The 14,321-nt window shown below is 52.2% G+C and overlaps 2 protein-coding genes across 3 annotated transcripts in view; one reads left to right on the forward strand and one right to left on the reverse strand.

Moving 5' to 3' along the window:
- Window positions 1-2,095: 2,095 nt before the first annotated feature.
- Window positions 2,096-12,141, forward strand: NPC2 (NPC intracellular cholesterol transporter 2). Its single transcript, XM_073349168.1, has 4 exons — window positions 2,096-2,294; window positions 9,994-10,101; window positions 10,434-10,606; window positions 11,339-12,141. The coding sequence occupies exons 1-4, from the start codon at window positions 2,201-2,203 to the stop codon at window positions 11,423-11,425; spliced, it is 462 nt and encodes a 153-aa protein (XP_073205269.1). The 5' UTR covers window positions 2,096-2,200; the 3' UTR covers window positions 11,426-12,141.
- Window positions 12,142-12,636: 495 nt separating this feature from the next.
- The window catches only part of LTBP2 (latent transforming growth factor beta binding protein 2), a 126,224-nt gene continuing 124,539 nt past the window's right edge, over window positions 12,637-14,321 (reverse strand). For both annotated transcript variants that reach the window (XM_073349171.1, XM_073349170.1), the window contains one exon: window positions 12,637-13,724. In XM_073349171.1, the coding sequence (XP_073205272.1) occupies window positions 13,552-13,724 (173 nt within the window). In that variant the 3' untranslated portion in view covers window positions 12,637-13,551. The remainder of the gene's footprint in view (window positions 13,725-14,321) is intronic.

Genomic DNA, 14,321 nt, shown 5'->3' on the forward strand with positions numbered 1-14,321 from the left:
TTTTCTTTCTTTAATTTAATCACATTAGTCCTATGGATCCCTCTATCACTGGATCATCTTCAGTAACTGCTCCAATTTTCCTGTTTACACCCTTTCAATGCTACAATTGCATAACTTTTTCTCTCCTTAGTCAGCATTTAACCAGGAGTACTTATTCCCAAATAGCAAACTAATTACCTCATTGTCAAGTTTGCTAAATCCAGTGTAAAACACTGCATCCCCGTGAATAACAAAGGTTGTGTAACCTTACTCTGGCACCCAACACACCACTAGCCAGACAAAAAGGCAGTCAGGTTCTGCCCTGAGGAGTTTCCATTACAAAGGAGACTGCAGAGGGGATGGGATGACATTAAAAAGGGGTGCTACAGGAAGAGCAAAGGGTGTGGCAGTACGATAATAAGCTGTACATAAGAATGCCATATGGGGAGCAGGTGTAGGTAGACGGGGAAGACACATACCAATCTCTCTCCTCTCCCTGAGCAGTGGGGGGAAGTGCCAGGAGCCTACTCCTCTCTACTGCCCTGATGCAGGTGGAAAAGAGTGTGCATGTGGAGCCATCATGGGGGGAAGAGAGAGGGGAGGAGTTTGGGGCTCAGACTGAATCCCCTACCTTGGATCGCTGACAGTCACTGAGAAAAGCTGCCTGCTGAACACCTGCCACAGCAGCTCCAACATGGAGGAGACTCTGCAAGGGTGCTGCTGGTGCCTCTCTACAGCCCCATTATATGTGTGACACGGGTAAGAGGGCAGCAGGAATGAATTCCATATATGGCCTGATGCTGATCAGTTACAGGAAGGGAGTGTCCCTGACTACCCAGTTAAACTGGCTTCCTGAGTGTGCTGGTCAGGGTGATTGTGTAGGGTACCCAGGAACCATGTGAGGAGTCTTTGGGGTGGGGTGGGCAGAGCTGGGGGTTCTGTCTTAATCTCCATAAACTAGACCAGCAGTTCTCAAAGTGTGGGTTGGGACCCCATTTTAATGGAGTTGCTAGGGCTGGCATTAGACTTACTGGGGCCCGGGGATGAAGCCGAAGCCCTCTGGCTTTGGCTCTGGGTGGCATGGCTCAGGTTACAGGCCCCCTGCCCAGGGCTGAAGCCCATGTGCTTGGGCTTGGGCCTTCTCGCTCAGGCCAGGGGGGTTTGGGTGGGTTCAGGCTTTGGTCCCCCCTCTTGGGGTCGTGTAGTAATTTTTGTTGTCCGAGGGGGGTCATGGTGCAATGAAGTTTGAGAATCCCTGAACTAGACTGAGCGTGCAAAATTACTGGCTGCGTTACACCTCAGCTATTCCTTGCGACTTCTGCTCTGGGGTTCGATCTCAGTGAAAGATGGCTCCTGGGTCAGTGATTTTCAGAAGTGTTAGTCACAAGCTCTGGCATGTCTTCTACAGGGGATAGGTTGGTCCAGCAGCAGAGACCAGCTGTGCTACCGGCTCTTGTGACTTTTAAAATAATTAAATCTTGTGATAATGTCTTTCTTAAGCTCCACTCCTTACAGCAAGAACCTCCGCTTCCCATTTTGTAACCAGGGGCAGGGTGGGGGAAGGAGGCATCTAGCCCTTGGCTTTGTGTGGGGGAAGACTGAGAGCTTGAACCGAGCACCCCTGCCAGGGCAGTCCCTACGCATGCGCAGAATATGCAGCTCCGTAGGGCACCATGAAATTTGGGGCACCAAATAGCCCCAAATTTTATGGTGCCCTGGGCAGCTGCCTGCTGCATACCCAGTAGCACCAGCTCTGGCAACCAGCCCTATCCCGTGTGGAGGGCACCCAAATGGCAAGGGACGGCCCTGGCCCCTGCAGTCCCAAACCGGCAAGGGACTAAACACTCCCGAATGTATGTACAGAAATCCATTCTCAGGTCTCTGGGGGGCCTGACGTGGGGCGTGTGAACGCTTGGGGTTGGCAACGCCCTCTGTCCGCCTCGGCCGGGCCCGGATCTCTGGCCCTGCTGGGCCCATGAAGGTCTGGCCGGGTCACGCTGAAAGGTTCTTGTCTGTGATGTGGCTGGGCCCGGGGGCCTAGGGCCAGGAGTCCAAAGGGGAACCCCCAGAACCCAACCCCCTGGCCCGGCCCCGCCTACCGTGGGGCGGCTCCCTCGCAGTCAGCTGAGCGCAGGGGCGGCGCCAGGGCCGCGGGCTCTCAGGTGACCTGCGGGTGACTCAGGCTGCGCCGCGCTTCCCGGATTCTCCTCTCCCCGCTCAGATGCCGGCCGGGACCATGCTCGCCCTGACCGTGGCTCTGCTCCTGGCCCTGGGCTCCGTGGCGCGGGCCGAGCCCCTCAGATTCGTGGACTGCGGTGAGTGGCTCCTGCCCTGCCCGGCTCCACGGGGCGCTGCGGGCTCTGGCGCTGCCTGGCCAAGCCCCGCTCCTGCAGCCCCGGGCCGCGTGCCGCACAACACCTCCCCGCGCCAGGCTGGGGCGGCTCAGCCTCGGAACTGAGGAGCCCACGAACCCCTGGGAGGGTTGGGGAGGGGGTGAAAGGTGCAGGGAAGTCTTGGGGAGGGTATTTTGCCTGTTGGCTGGCTGGCTGGCTCGGGTCCTGAAGGGTTTCCTAGCGCCCTCCCCGCCCACCTGGGAGTTGCTGTCAAGGTTCCTCCCCCTTTCCCTTACTAAGCATCCCCTGGCCCCCATAGGGAGCACTTAATGTGTCTGTAACCCCCTTCTCCAGTACCTAGCGGAGTCCTTAGCTACGCAGGTTAACCTTGTTGCTCCCTGACTGACAGTACTTGTAAGACACTGCACGCTCCCTCCGTGTTCCTCTTTTAAGTCCTAGGCTACAGACTGGTGGCTGGTATGTCTCTGGTCTGTTGAGAAACCAAGGAGAGACTTTCCCTAGCAGCGGTTCTCTGCTTGTTCAGCTAAGGGTGAATTTAGAGCCTGGGCTACTACAGTGAGGAGATCCATAACGTACCTGCATTTCTTGCTTCAAGCTTCACCGGCTCTCCAAACCATTTTGCTCCATGTTAATTGTTTAAATAGCGTTAATAGTGAGTGTCCAGATTTGTTCCAGGTGTCATACAGAGCCAGTCTCTTCTCTGTTAGGCTTGCACTAAGTACAGATAGCAGCCTCTGACTCTCTCTCTTTCTGTGGAGAGCAGCCATGGAAAATTCATGCACATCCCATTGAATAAGTAACTCCTGGAGTTTCCAGCTCAGTTTCCCAGTGCCCCTTTGAGAGCAATGGGAAGTCCTCTCTTATTCAGCCTCATGTGCATCCAACTCTCTCCCCATCTAGCCAGCTTTTGTTAGAATTTCAAAATGAATAGCTTAATGAAGGGCCGGAGATATAATCTCTGTCTGCATTCAACAGTGTTTCCCAATCTTCCTGAAACATTAACTTAAAAGTGGTTTGGAGCTGACGCTGTCACGGGACTGAAAGCTTCCTCCCACAATGCTTACAAGTAATCAGCAAACACTCACCGAAGTAGGCTGAAAGGAGGCAGTTCAGGAAAATCTACACTTACCAGTGATGGAAGTGTGTGTGTGTGTATATATATATATATATAAAAACCTATAGCAACTCTCTGGCTGCCATCCTAGAACTGAAAGCTCTTCCGAGTAGGGACCCTGGGCTAGATTCACAAAGTCGATTTAGGAGTTAAGGATTGCAATGCTTAGGTGACCTGTCACCCAGTGGAATAATTTGCAGCCTCACCTCAGGGGAGATTTAGGGACCTATGTAAGGGATTCTCAGAAGCCAGCGAGCTGAGTAAGGAGTGCTACCTAAGCTAGCCAGGAGTGAAATGCAAGGGAAAGGGGTGGGGATTAAGGCCCAGATCCACAAAGATACTTAGGCAACTAACCCCCATTGATCTGAGTCCTAAGCACCTGACTGACAGGCCGGAGGCCTCTCTCTGTTTGGAATTCTCAGCTATGAACCTTCTCCTGGTATTAGGTGCCTAAACCAGGTCAGCCCGGAGTGTGCCCCACCCCACCCCATCACAGCTAATAGCCCAGTGCCTGGGGCCCTCACTGGGGATGTGGGAAGCCTGATTTCAAGTCCCTGCTCTGCCTGACTTGGAGCAAGAACTTGAACCCAGGTCTCCTGTGTTCCAGAGGACTGCCCTAACTGCCAGGCTATGTGGGAAGCTGTTCTGCTTTGTATAAATATTCATTAGGCTGGAGAGAGAGATTGACTCTATAGCAGAGGTGGGCAAACTACAGCCCACAGGCCACATCCGGCCGTCCTGCCTGGCTCTTGAGCTCCCAGCTGGGGAGGCCCCCCAGCCACTCCTCTTGCGCCCGCCCACCTCCCAGACTTTCCAATAAGCCAGTCCTGGAGCAGGGGGTCCTGGGAGTGGGCGGTCAGGGGACAAGGAGCAGGGGGGTTGGATGGGTCGGGGATTTTACCTAGGGAGGTGGTAGAATCTCCTTCCTTAGAAGTTTTTAAGGTCAGGCTTGACAAAGCCCTGGCTGGGATGATTTAATTGGGGATTGGTCCTGCTTTGAGCAGGGGGTTGGACTAGATGACCTCCTGAGGTCCCTTCCAACCCTGATATTCTATGATTCTGAGGGAGGCAATCAAAGGGTGGGGAGGGGGTGGGGGCCAGCCTGTTTGGGAAAGCACAGTCTTCCCTACCCAGCCCTCCATACCATTTTGCAACCCCGATGTGGCCCTCAGGCCAAAAAGTTTGCCCACCCCTCCTCTATAGCCTGGTGGTCAGAGTGCTCAGCTGGGCTGTGGGAGAATCAGATTCAATTCTCAGCTCCAAATTAGGCAGCATGGGAATTCCAACCCGAGTGTCTCACATCCCAGATGAGTACAGAAACCACAGGGCTAGTGAGTATTCTGGGACCCATGCCTGCTGCCCCCCAGCTGTCCTTTGTATGAGTTAAATGTACTGTGAGCCTGCCTAATGCATTGGGCCCCATAAGAGGGAGAAGAGAATCCCACTGGGGCTTAGGTGTGAGCAAGGGCTCTAAGCACCTTGTTAGTTGTGAGGTGGCATCAGGACTGAGGTGGTTTTGTGCATGCCCACTGGCAGAAATATAGGAGTTTAAATCCCTATACGTGCCTACAGAGTTAGGCAGCAGCTGAGCAGGGGTTTTGTTAGTGCCAGTGGCACCTAAATGTTGGGCCTGAAGGGCCGGTTAGGCACCTAAGGAGCTAGATTCACAAAGTGACTTGTCTTGTTTGTTCTGCACCTTGTACTTTATGGCCCTGCTTCTGGTAGAGAGGCGGCTGGGGTGATAACCGCCTCTGAACAATGGGTAATGATAAACGGCAAGATATCAAGTTGCGGGCTGGTATCCACTGGGATTCTGTAAACTACATTGATCCAGGCAGGCCATCTTGTGGAACAATCTCACTAATCTGAAAGAGGTGCATAAAGAGCATATCAGCAAAGTTGAGCAATAACACTACATTGGGTAGTGTTCAGAGACCAGTCGGGGCAGAGAAATAACACAGAGGCCTATGGAGAATAAAGGCAAGAAGGGGCTGTTTTTTAAAGGTATTTAGATGCCTAAAGATTCAGATAGGTTCCGAATGTGACTTCTCCCCTCACCCCCTCCCAGGGTGGAGGAGGGAGAAACCAGTGACCAGTCATGCTGAGAAAGACCTAGGAATCCTAATGGATGATGGCAGAGCTGTTGATAAGCCAACACAAACATTATGTATCGGCTTTTATATGAACCATGGCTCAATATGTAGCTTCTGAGGGGAGGTCACAATGACACAGTGTTTGTTAAAATAAAGACAAGGATGATATGGGGAACAAAGGGATGAAGTGACCTTCCCTCCCTCCAATCTAACTCACCTCTGGCCTCCATAAACAAGATAGGGTGGCCGTTGTAAAATGACAGATTGCTCTTTCTCAAAGGCGAGAAGAGACTGGAAAGCAGGGCTTTTTTGGCTAATTAGAAAGATATCTCCAAGGCTGCTTTGTGTTGGTCACATTGAGTTTAGTAATAAACCTTCTTAACTTATATCCCAGTAACTAAGATAAAGATAAATTTCTCCCCAATGCAGTGAAGCCAGAGAACTCTAAAGCTTTGTCATAGCATTGTACTCTGCAAGAGACTGAGACTTCCCTGGTATTGATAAATACTCAATGCTGTCTTTGTCTTCCACGGCCTGTCTTTAGGGCCTACTTAGTGCATGCCCACCCACTGAAAGCACTACGGTTGCAGATGAGGGCCTTTGGGCACTGGGAAGGTTTAATTGATCTTGTACTGCACTCCAGTGCTCCCAGGTGAAACACTATTTGAAAAATATTACTAAACTTGCCTTGTCCCATTCAGTCTTGACAAACAGCAGCAGAGTCTGTCTGTGTATACCCGGAAGTGGCTGCAGAGAGAGGCCCAGCATGTAGTCTGTTCCCTCCCCTGAAGGATGTGTATTTCAGGGCATGCGTTGGTATAGACAAGACAAAACCCTTCATAGTCACTAGAACTCAGAGTGAGGACACTTGGCCATTTAAATAGCCCCCTTCTTCCTCTGTGGACACTACTGTCATGTGTCATGTCTGTCACCAAGCAGAGCCTGGCCTCCTTTCTATCCTACCAAGGCCAGGGTTGACTTATAACTCCCTTCTCTGCTACCAGCGTCCTTTCCTCTCCCCCCTGCTCATCCGATAGTTCATCCTCTGCTGTTTTCCTGTTGTGACAGTTGCAGATTCCTCCCTCTCTCCTCCATTTCATCCCACGTGATCTTCCTTTCTGGCTGTTCTTACCATGTTTCCTCCTCCTTGAATCTCTGCACTGACTTTCCCACTAAACCCAAGCTTCCCCTTCTTGTCTCTAGCCCTGCTTACCTAAAGAAGCTGGTTTTTCCACCTTCCCCTGCAGTCCCTGCACCTCACCCAGTATTTTCTTCTGCCCACTGCCTTGTCCTCAGATCCATCGCTGGAGGCCATTGCGCTAGAAGAGGTGGGGAACAATCCTGTGCTAGTACCAGGGAGCTGGATTAGATGGTCCCTAATAGTGTCTCTTCCAGTCCTAAGTGTTAATTAATCTCCTTCACCGGGCCCATGCTGCCCCCATGGCTGGCACTGTCTCCCCGTGAATGTAATTAGAGAAAAGGCTTGGAGAGGTACATTGTGCTGCCATCTCCTGAAACCCCACCTATTACACCCCAGCAGGTCATTCTGCTGCCCTGGCTGCTTCATGCTGCCCTGCACTCGTAACGCACACACCTCGTGGGTGTGGTGTTCTGTCCCATCTAGTGGCACTTGGACCACTTAGAGTTTAATGAGTTTGCTCTACAGCCTTAGCTAACAGCCATATGTTTTTTAGCTTGTGGTAGAGGCTCATACACTGAGCTCCAGAGGTCCCAGGTTCAATCCCGCCCGCCGACACCTGGGGTCTGTTGCTGTTACTCACCCACTCAGATTCCCTGTGTTCCAGAGCAGGGTTTTGCTTTTCTCTATGGACCGTTGAAAAGCATCATTTATAGCTCAGTACAAACTGTGGTGCCAATTCGGGGATGGGGACGGGACATATCATGTCCCCTTCCTCCCCCCCCACCCCCGTTTTTGCACTTCCTTAAGCAGTGGTCTTGTACTAAATCAGTACTCTGCTGCAGGAGCGGTCCAGAGCATTGCAATGCCACTGAAATTTGACCCAGCCATCCCTCTGTACAGACAGAGACACAGCCAGGCCAAATTTCAGTGAGTGGCGTTGTGACCTGATGCATAGGGTTACAATGCCACTCAAACTTGGCCCAGACCGTTCTCTGTCCAGATGGAGGGCTGCCAAGCCAAATGGTTTTGCAACCTGGTGCACGGGGACTGCCAAGAACTCACTTCCTGATAGCATTGACTCATGCAATGGTGACTTGATTATGGTCTAAAAGTACCTAAGTGGGGAACCAACATTTGATAATGGGCTCTTCAGTCTAGCAGAGAAAGTATAACACGGTCCAATGGCTGGAACTTGAAGCTAGACATATTCAGACTGGAAATAAAGCGTAAATATTACCTCACGCACCTTGACACTCTAAATTTTTAACAGTGTAAGTAATTAACCATTGGAACAACCAAAGGCTGTGGTGGGTTCTTGCTCTCTGGCAATTTCTAAAATATATGCTCCAGGAATTATTTTGGGAAGGTCTATGGCCTGTGTGACACAAGAGGTCAGACTAGATCAGTGGTTCTCAAACTTTTATACTGGTGACCCCTTTCACATAGCAAGCGTCTGAGTGTGAAACCCCTTACATATTTTTAAAAAGTGTTTTTAATTTAGAACACCATTATAAACGCTGGCAAAGCAGGATTTGGGGTGGAGGCTGATAGCTCGTGACCCCTCATGTAATAACCTCCTGACCCCTGGACTAAATAACCCTGTAAATAACCTCCTGACCCCTGAGAACCCCTGGACTAAATGATCCCAATGGTCCCTTCTGGGTTGGGATCTATGAAAAAGAGAGAGAGGGGAGACTCCCTGGTTGAGAGAGAGGGTCCCGGGGGGGGGGGGTGAGAGAGAGAGGGGAGTAGAATGGGGTCCCTGATGGAGGAGAGGTGGGGACTGGAATTTGCTTAGTTTGACTTGGTGCCACTGAATACAAATAATGCAAAACTCCGAGAGCTAGAGCTGCTAACACCCAATTTGCCAGTATGGACCTTGCCCTGGCAAGGTCTATAGTTGTCCCACCTAATAGGGCTCCCACTCCTTCCCTAGGGAAACTTTCAAACCTAAGCAATCCACATCTCCTCTTCACCCCCCAATTTGTCCTACTTCAACCTAATCACAAAGCACCTTCTTTGTGCAGAGTGGGTGGGTCTCCTCATTGTGCAAAGCTCCCAGCATCTCTGGGCCATGTAAATCAGAGAGGTCATTTAGTCCATCATCATCCCCATCCCCACTCTCTCTGCTGAGGCAGGGCCAAGTAAACCTAGAGCATCCATAACAGGGGTTTTTGTCCAACCTGTCTTAACCCTCCACAGATGAGGATTCCATGGCCTCCCTAGTTAACCTCTTCCGTTGTTTAACTACCCTCATCATTAAGGCTAAGATTTTGTTACAGATATTTTTAGTAAAAGTGAGGGACAGGTCACAGGCAATAAAGAAAAGTACAGGGAAGCAGTGACCTGTCCCTCACTTTTACTAAAAAATCTGTAACAAAATGGGGATCTGCAGGTCCCCACATGGCCTGCAGCGGGGATAGAAGCTGAGGGGGCCCCACTATGAGTTGGGTGTCAGTGCTCCAGAGTCCCCTGCTGCCTATGGCTAGGAGCTGAGGGGGCCCCCACTGTGGGTTGGATGTGGGGGCCCGCTCCCTGCAGCAGCTGGGGGCTGCGGGGTCACCCCACCACCCACAGTGGCTGGGAGCTCCAGAGTACTTCCACTGCCTGCAGCTTGGGCCCACGGTGGCCAGGAGCAGTGGGGTACCCTGCCACATCCAGGAGCTGTGGGGTACCCCCACTGTCTGCAATGGCTTGGAACTCCAGGGGACCGCCAGAGGCAGTGGGGGTAACCTGCAACTCCCTGCTCCTGCGGGAGGCGGGGAACTCTGCAGCTCCCGACCGCCACAAGCTGAAGTCATGGTTTCTGTGACTTCCAGTGACCTCCATGATTAAATTGTAGCCTTGCTCCTCATTAATAAGCTTGTGTCTAATCTAGATCTCCCTTGCTGCTGACTAGGCTGATGACTTCTTGTGCTACATTCAGTGGACATGGAGAACAATTGATCACTGTCCTTTTATAATAACCTTTGACATATTTGAAGATTTATCCGGTCCCTGCTCAGCCCTCTCCTCTTTAGACTAAACAGGAGGAAGGGTTGAAAGAATTGGCCATTAGTCATATTTTCTAAACTTCTCATTTTTTTTGAACTGCTCTGGACTCTCTCCAGTTTGTTCACAAAGTAACTCTAGCTGGAGCCTCGTTAGTCTCCAAGACTCTTTGCTTTAAGGGGCGTGTATGTCTTATGCCATGTCTGGCATTGCTGGTGTGTGCATGTCATGTTCACTAGGACTGGGTGTTACGCTGCTTGGAGGCCTCTGACTATGGGTAACAGGACCCTAAAATGACCAAATTCTTGTTTGTTCTTGCAGGCTCCAAAGATGGGAGCATCACAGAAGTGAATGTGAGCCCCTGCCCCACACAGCCTTGCCAGCTCCAGAAAGGGATGTCCTACAGCGTCAATGTCACCTTCTCCAGCAGTAAGAGCAGAACATGCTACTTTAGGGGTTGAGCTTCTATAGGGGTGGTGGCTTCTCTGCAGCGGTGGGTGGAGATGGGAGGGCAGAAGGGGAGGTAACCACTTTTCATCCCTGAGCCTTGCCTGCAGCAGTTGGAGATGTGGGGAAGGATGGCTGGGAAGTGTCCTCACAGCAGGAGAGAAATGAAGAGCATCTACTGGTGACCTCATCCTACATTGCATCCCTATGAGCTTTAGGGGACACTGCATGGGGTGGAAATGGTGCCCTGCCCTAATAGCTCTGTAGCTGTGGGCAGCTGCTCATCTCCCTCTCATCCCTTTCCCTGTCTGCAGAGATCGAGAGCCAGGGCAGCACAGCGAAGGTATATGGGGAGATGCTCCATGTGGACGTACCCTTTCCCATCCCTGAGCCTGATGGATGCAAGTGTGGGATCCAGTGCCCCATTGAGAAAGGCCATTCCTACAGCTACCTGAACAAGCTGCCTGTGAAAAGCGAGTACCCCAGTGTAAGTACCCACAAGCCAGCTCCAAGTCTCGGAGCTACCCACCCTGGTCAGGGCTCAGCCCCGCAGCATGTCTTTCAGCAAGGAGGCCCTTTTATCCTTGGGAATAGGGGGTGCATGGGAGGTCACCTGTCAGGAGTCACCTCTGCTCCATGCACTATTTTCTCCAAAACCGGTCTCCAATTCCTGATCCTATGCCAGGCCTGTCAGGGGGAGCAGCTTGGTTGTGACTGCAGGGGTTGGGGAAGGTGTGTACAGTGTTTGCAGGCCCCTTTCCGGGCAGTGTTTCCAGATAACCTCCTTCCAGAGCCTGTGACTCTGAGAGTCATGGCCCTGCACCAGCTCTTCCCTCCTAGCCCTAGTGCCTCATGGTGATGGGGAGCTTAATGAAAATTTCAGCTCAAAGGGCCAGGACTTTTCTTAACAGACACAGTGCAAGTCCCTCTATCACCACAGTATGGTCAGTATTGACTTGGAGGGTGGAGTGCTAATCCTTAGAGATCTTCCAGCCAACCCTGCTTAGCATGCAAGATGTTCTGGGTGTACAGCGTAGCTGGAATTAGCCTGCTGCAGCTCACCTGGCTCCCAGTCTGCTTCCAGAGGTGCAGTTTCTCCCATAATTGGGGGCAGAGGGGTGGGTTTTCTCCTTCCTCACCCCACAAAGAAACTTAGGCTGCCTCCATGCCTGAGGACCAGCAACTCCCTGCACACTCTCACATCCTTTATCTCTTCCAGATTAAACTGATCGTCAAGTGGGAGCTGATTGATGACCAAAATGAGATGATGTTCTGCTGGAAGATACCTGTCCAGATCACCAGCTAAGGAGCCCTGCTTGCCGCTTTGGGGGAGGGGAGAGTAGAAGTGAAAACATAGATCAGACTTTTCTTATATAATGGGCATTTCCTGGCATCTGCTTCAAAATTCTGCAGCCTCTAAGCAGCCGGCACTGTGTTGTCCCAAAGCTGAGGTACAGTTGCTGCAGGGGCATCAATAGGCAGAGGGCTCAACTCCCTGCAACTTAAGAGGGGGCAGAGTCTGGCAGCCATTGGTGGCAGTGGCTGAGCAGCACATTGCTGGAGTTCTGCCATGGTTTCTGTCCCTTGAAATGAGCCCCTCTCTCTCTAATGCAATGGGGCTGGTGTCAGCTGCTACCTGTTAACCCTTGAGTGCCTGTCCTGATAGAATGCTGCTGCATCCCTCTGCTTTTCTCCTGCTCAGTCATGACCAGAGCGTTCCTGCGACCTGCATCTGCCATCCAGAGCCAATGGAGGGTGAAGAGAGGGGACTGGCCCTGCCACTTGTCTTCCATGAGCACTGGTGTTTCCTTGGCCCAGCAGTGGCCAGCGGCTCTACAGCTGGGAGAATGCTTCCTCTGTGCAGGCGCAAACCCAAACCTCATGCAGCATCTCTGCAGGGATGACTCTTACTAACCAGTGATTCGCACTGTCTATTAATTCACATGGAGCTGCTGCTGGGGGCTCTTTACCCCTAACCTCTTTTTATAACTTTCCTTTTTAATAAAGGCTCAATAAAAACTACCACCTGCCTGTTTTACTTTGTCTGATGGGGTGGCCAGTGTAAGGTATCATCTTCAAGCTGGGGCCAGAGATGCCACTATTATTATGCGAGAGGGTGGATGACGGCCCAGCTGAGGATGCAGCCAGTCCCTGCACTGTGCTGGTATGAGGAAGCAGCTTGATGCCACAGCCCACTGCCAGGCTGGACATATGATCTCCCCTCAGTTATAGGAAAGGAAAAACATAGTAGGAGTTAAGGCTACTCACCAGCTAGTAGTAAAATGTCCCTTCAGGGCTGTGTACCCTAAATTTAAAAGGGCCACCTCCCTCTAAAGAGAGAGTCTGGGCAAACATTGCCAGAAGACAGTGGCCCTCCACTGGGGAATTAAAGGAAGGTGCTCCTGCTGCACTGTGCATCACCATGTATGGACTCTTCTTCCCAGGATCTGAGCGGTCAGGCTAGGCAGAGATGAGGCAGGGATAGTCCTGACCAACCCCAGTGTCTGAGCCACAGGGTCCAAAATAAACGTTTTATTTAACAATGACAGATGTTCCCTAGCAGATTCCATTAGGAAAAGCCACCAACAGCTTTACAAAGTTGGAACCCCATCCCCCTGCTAGGCAATCGTACAAAGTGCAGGGGTGAAGTCTTGTGCCCAGGGAGAGCAGGGTCCCCAGGCCTTTCAAACCTGCTGGGCTCCACGTCCAAGCCACCGTCAGAGGACAGGCAGCATCTGTACAAAGCTGGAGCTGGCCCTCCTCACACTCAAGCTCCCAGGCCTGGGGGTTCATGCACCAGGCTGTGCCTTGGGGCAGGGCAAAGACACCAGCAAAAGCAATGAGGGGTAACACTGGCAACTATGAAGGCTCTGGACTATGGGTGGGAGTGGGGTGAATTGTCCTGTGAGCCCTCAAACAGGATAGCATGATGAATTGCTATCAACCCCTCTGCCAGGCACTGGGGAAGGGCTGAGGCTTCTCGCCACTCTCCGCTATTTACACTGGTTACTGAGGAGCTGGGGGAAGGTGCTGCCTTTCTGCAGCTTCAGCTGCTAGAGTTCCTTTCTTAAGGCCTGTTTAGCCATTTCAATAATGGTGAGCCTCACAGGTCTGCAGTGCAGGGAGTAGGGGGGCTCTGTGGGTTGGTCGGGGAGAGGAGTGGGGGGCCTTGTGGGTCCATGTTGTGGCAGAAGCAGGAGGTTGGTGATGAGCAGACCTGGCAGGGAGGTGGCTGCAGATGCTTGGCGCTCTCTACCCTGGACTGTGTCCCTATGGGCTCAGCCAGGCGCGGTATGGCAAGAAGGTCGTGCGCTTTGGGGGATGAGCAAAGGGCATCAAAGCTACTGCAGTCCCAGGGGGCCTCTCTCCAGCCGATGGATCCCAGGTACCAGCAGAGTGTCTGAGGGGGGCCACCCTTGCCCCGTCAGTCCCCTAAAGCTGTGCTGCCTCTGGGCTCTGGGTCGGTGCAGGAGCACAGCGGTGGGGCTCAGCCTGCACCACAAAGCCAGGCGAGCAGTTGCAGCGATAGGAGCCCTCTGTATTTTCACAGGTGCCGGCCTCACACAGGGGCCCAGGGCCGCTCACCACCTCACACTCGTTAATGTCTGAAAGGAGAGGGATGAGAAAAAAGCCTGAAAGCCATGTTCTGTAGCACAGCACCCCCACTGCACAGTATACCTCCAAATCCAGCAACTCCATGCCCCCACAGCACACCCAGCTCCCCCACACCTAACACCCCCACTGCAAGGAGCCCTCCAAGCCTCCCACACCCAGCACCCCCATGCCACACCCAATTCCCCATTCCCAGCAGCCCCCAAGCCACACAAAGCGGCCCCAAACCCAGCACCCCCACGACCCCATGCTGTAGTGTTCCCTCATGCCCAGAAACCTCACAGTGCATAGGGCTCCCGCACACTGAACAAAGCATCCCATGATATAAACTGCCCCCCATACAGATCATCCCAAGAAGAATGCTTTGTGCTCCCTCTCAAGAATGAGACGAGCTAAACAACAAGATTTGGGGGAAAGGCTGATTTTGGTGTTGCAAAATTCCTCTAGCTGATTTGGCAAGGTTGCCGGGAAACAGAGACGAGGGCATCTCTGGGGTGGCCCTGAAAGGGGCCAATTATCACCTCAGGGACCAAAACACAGGCAAGGAACCTTGCAGTGAGCAAACAAATGAGCATTTTATTAACCTTACA

The sequence above is a fragment of the Lepidochelys kempii genome, chromosome 6 (assembly GCF_965140265.1).
Source record: "Lepidochelys kempii isolate rLepKem1 chromosome 6, rLepKem1.hap2, whole genome shotgun sequence".
NCBI classification, from domain to species: domain Eukaryota; kingdom Metazoa; phylum Chordata; order Testudines; family Cheloniidae; genus Lepidochelys; species Lepidochelys kempii.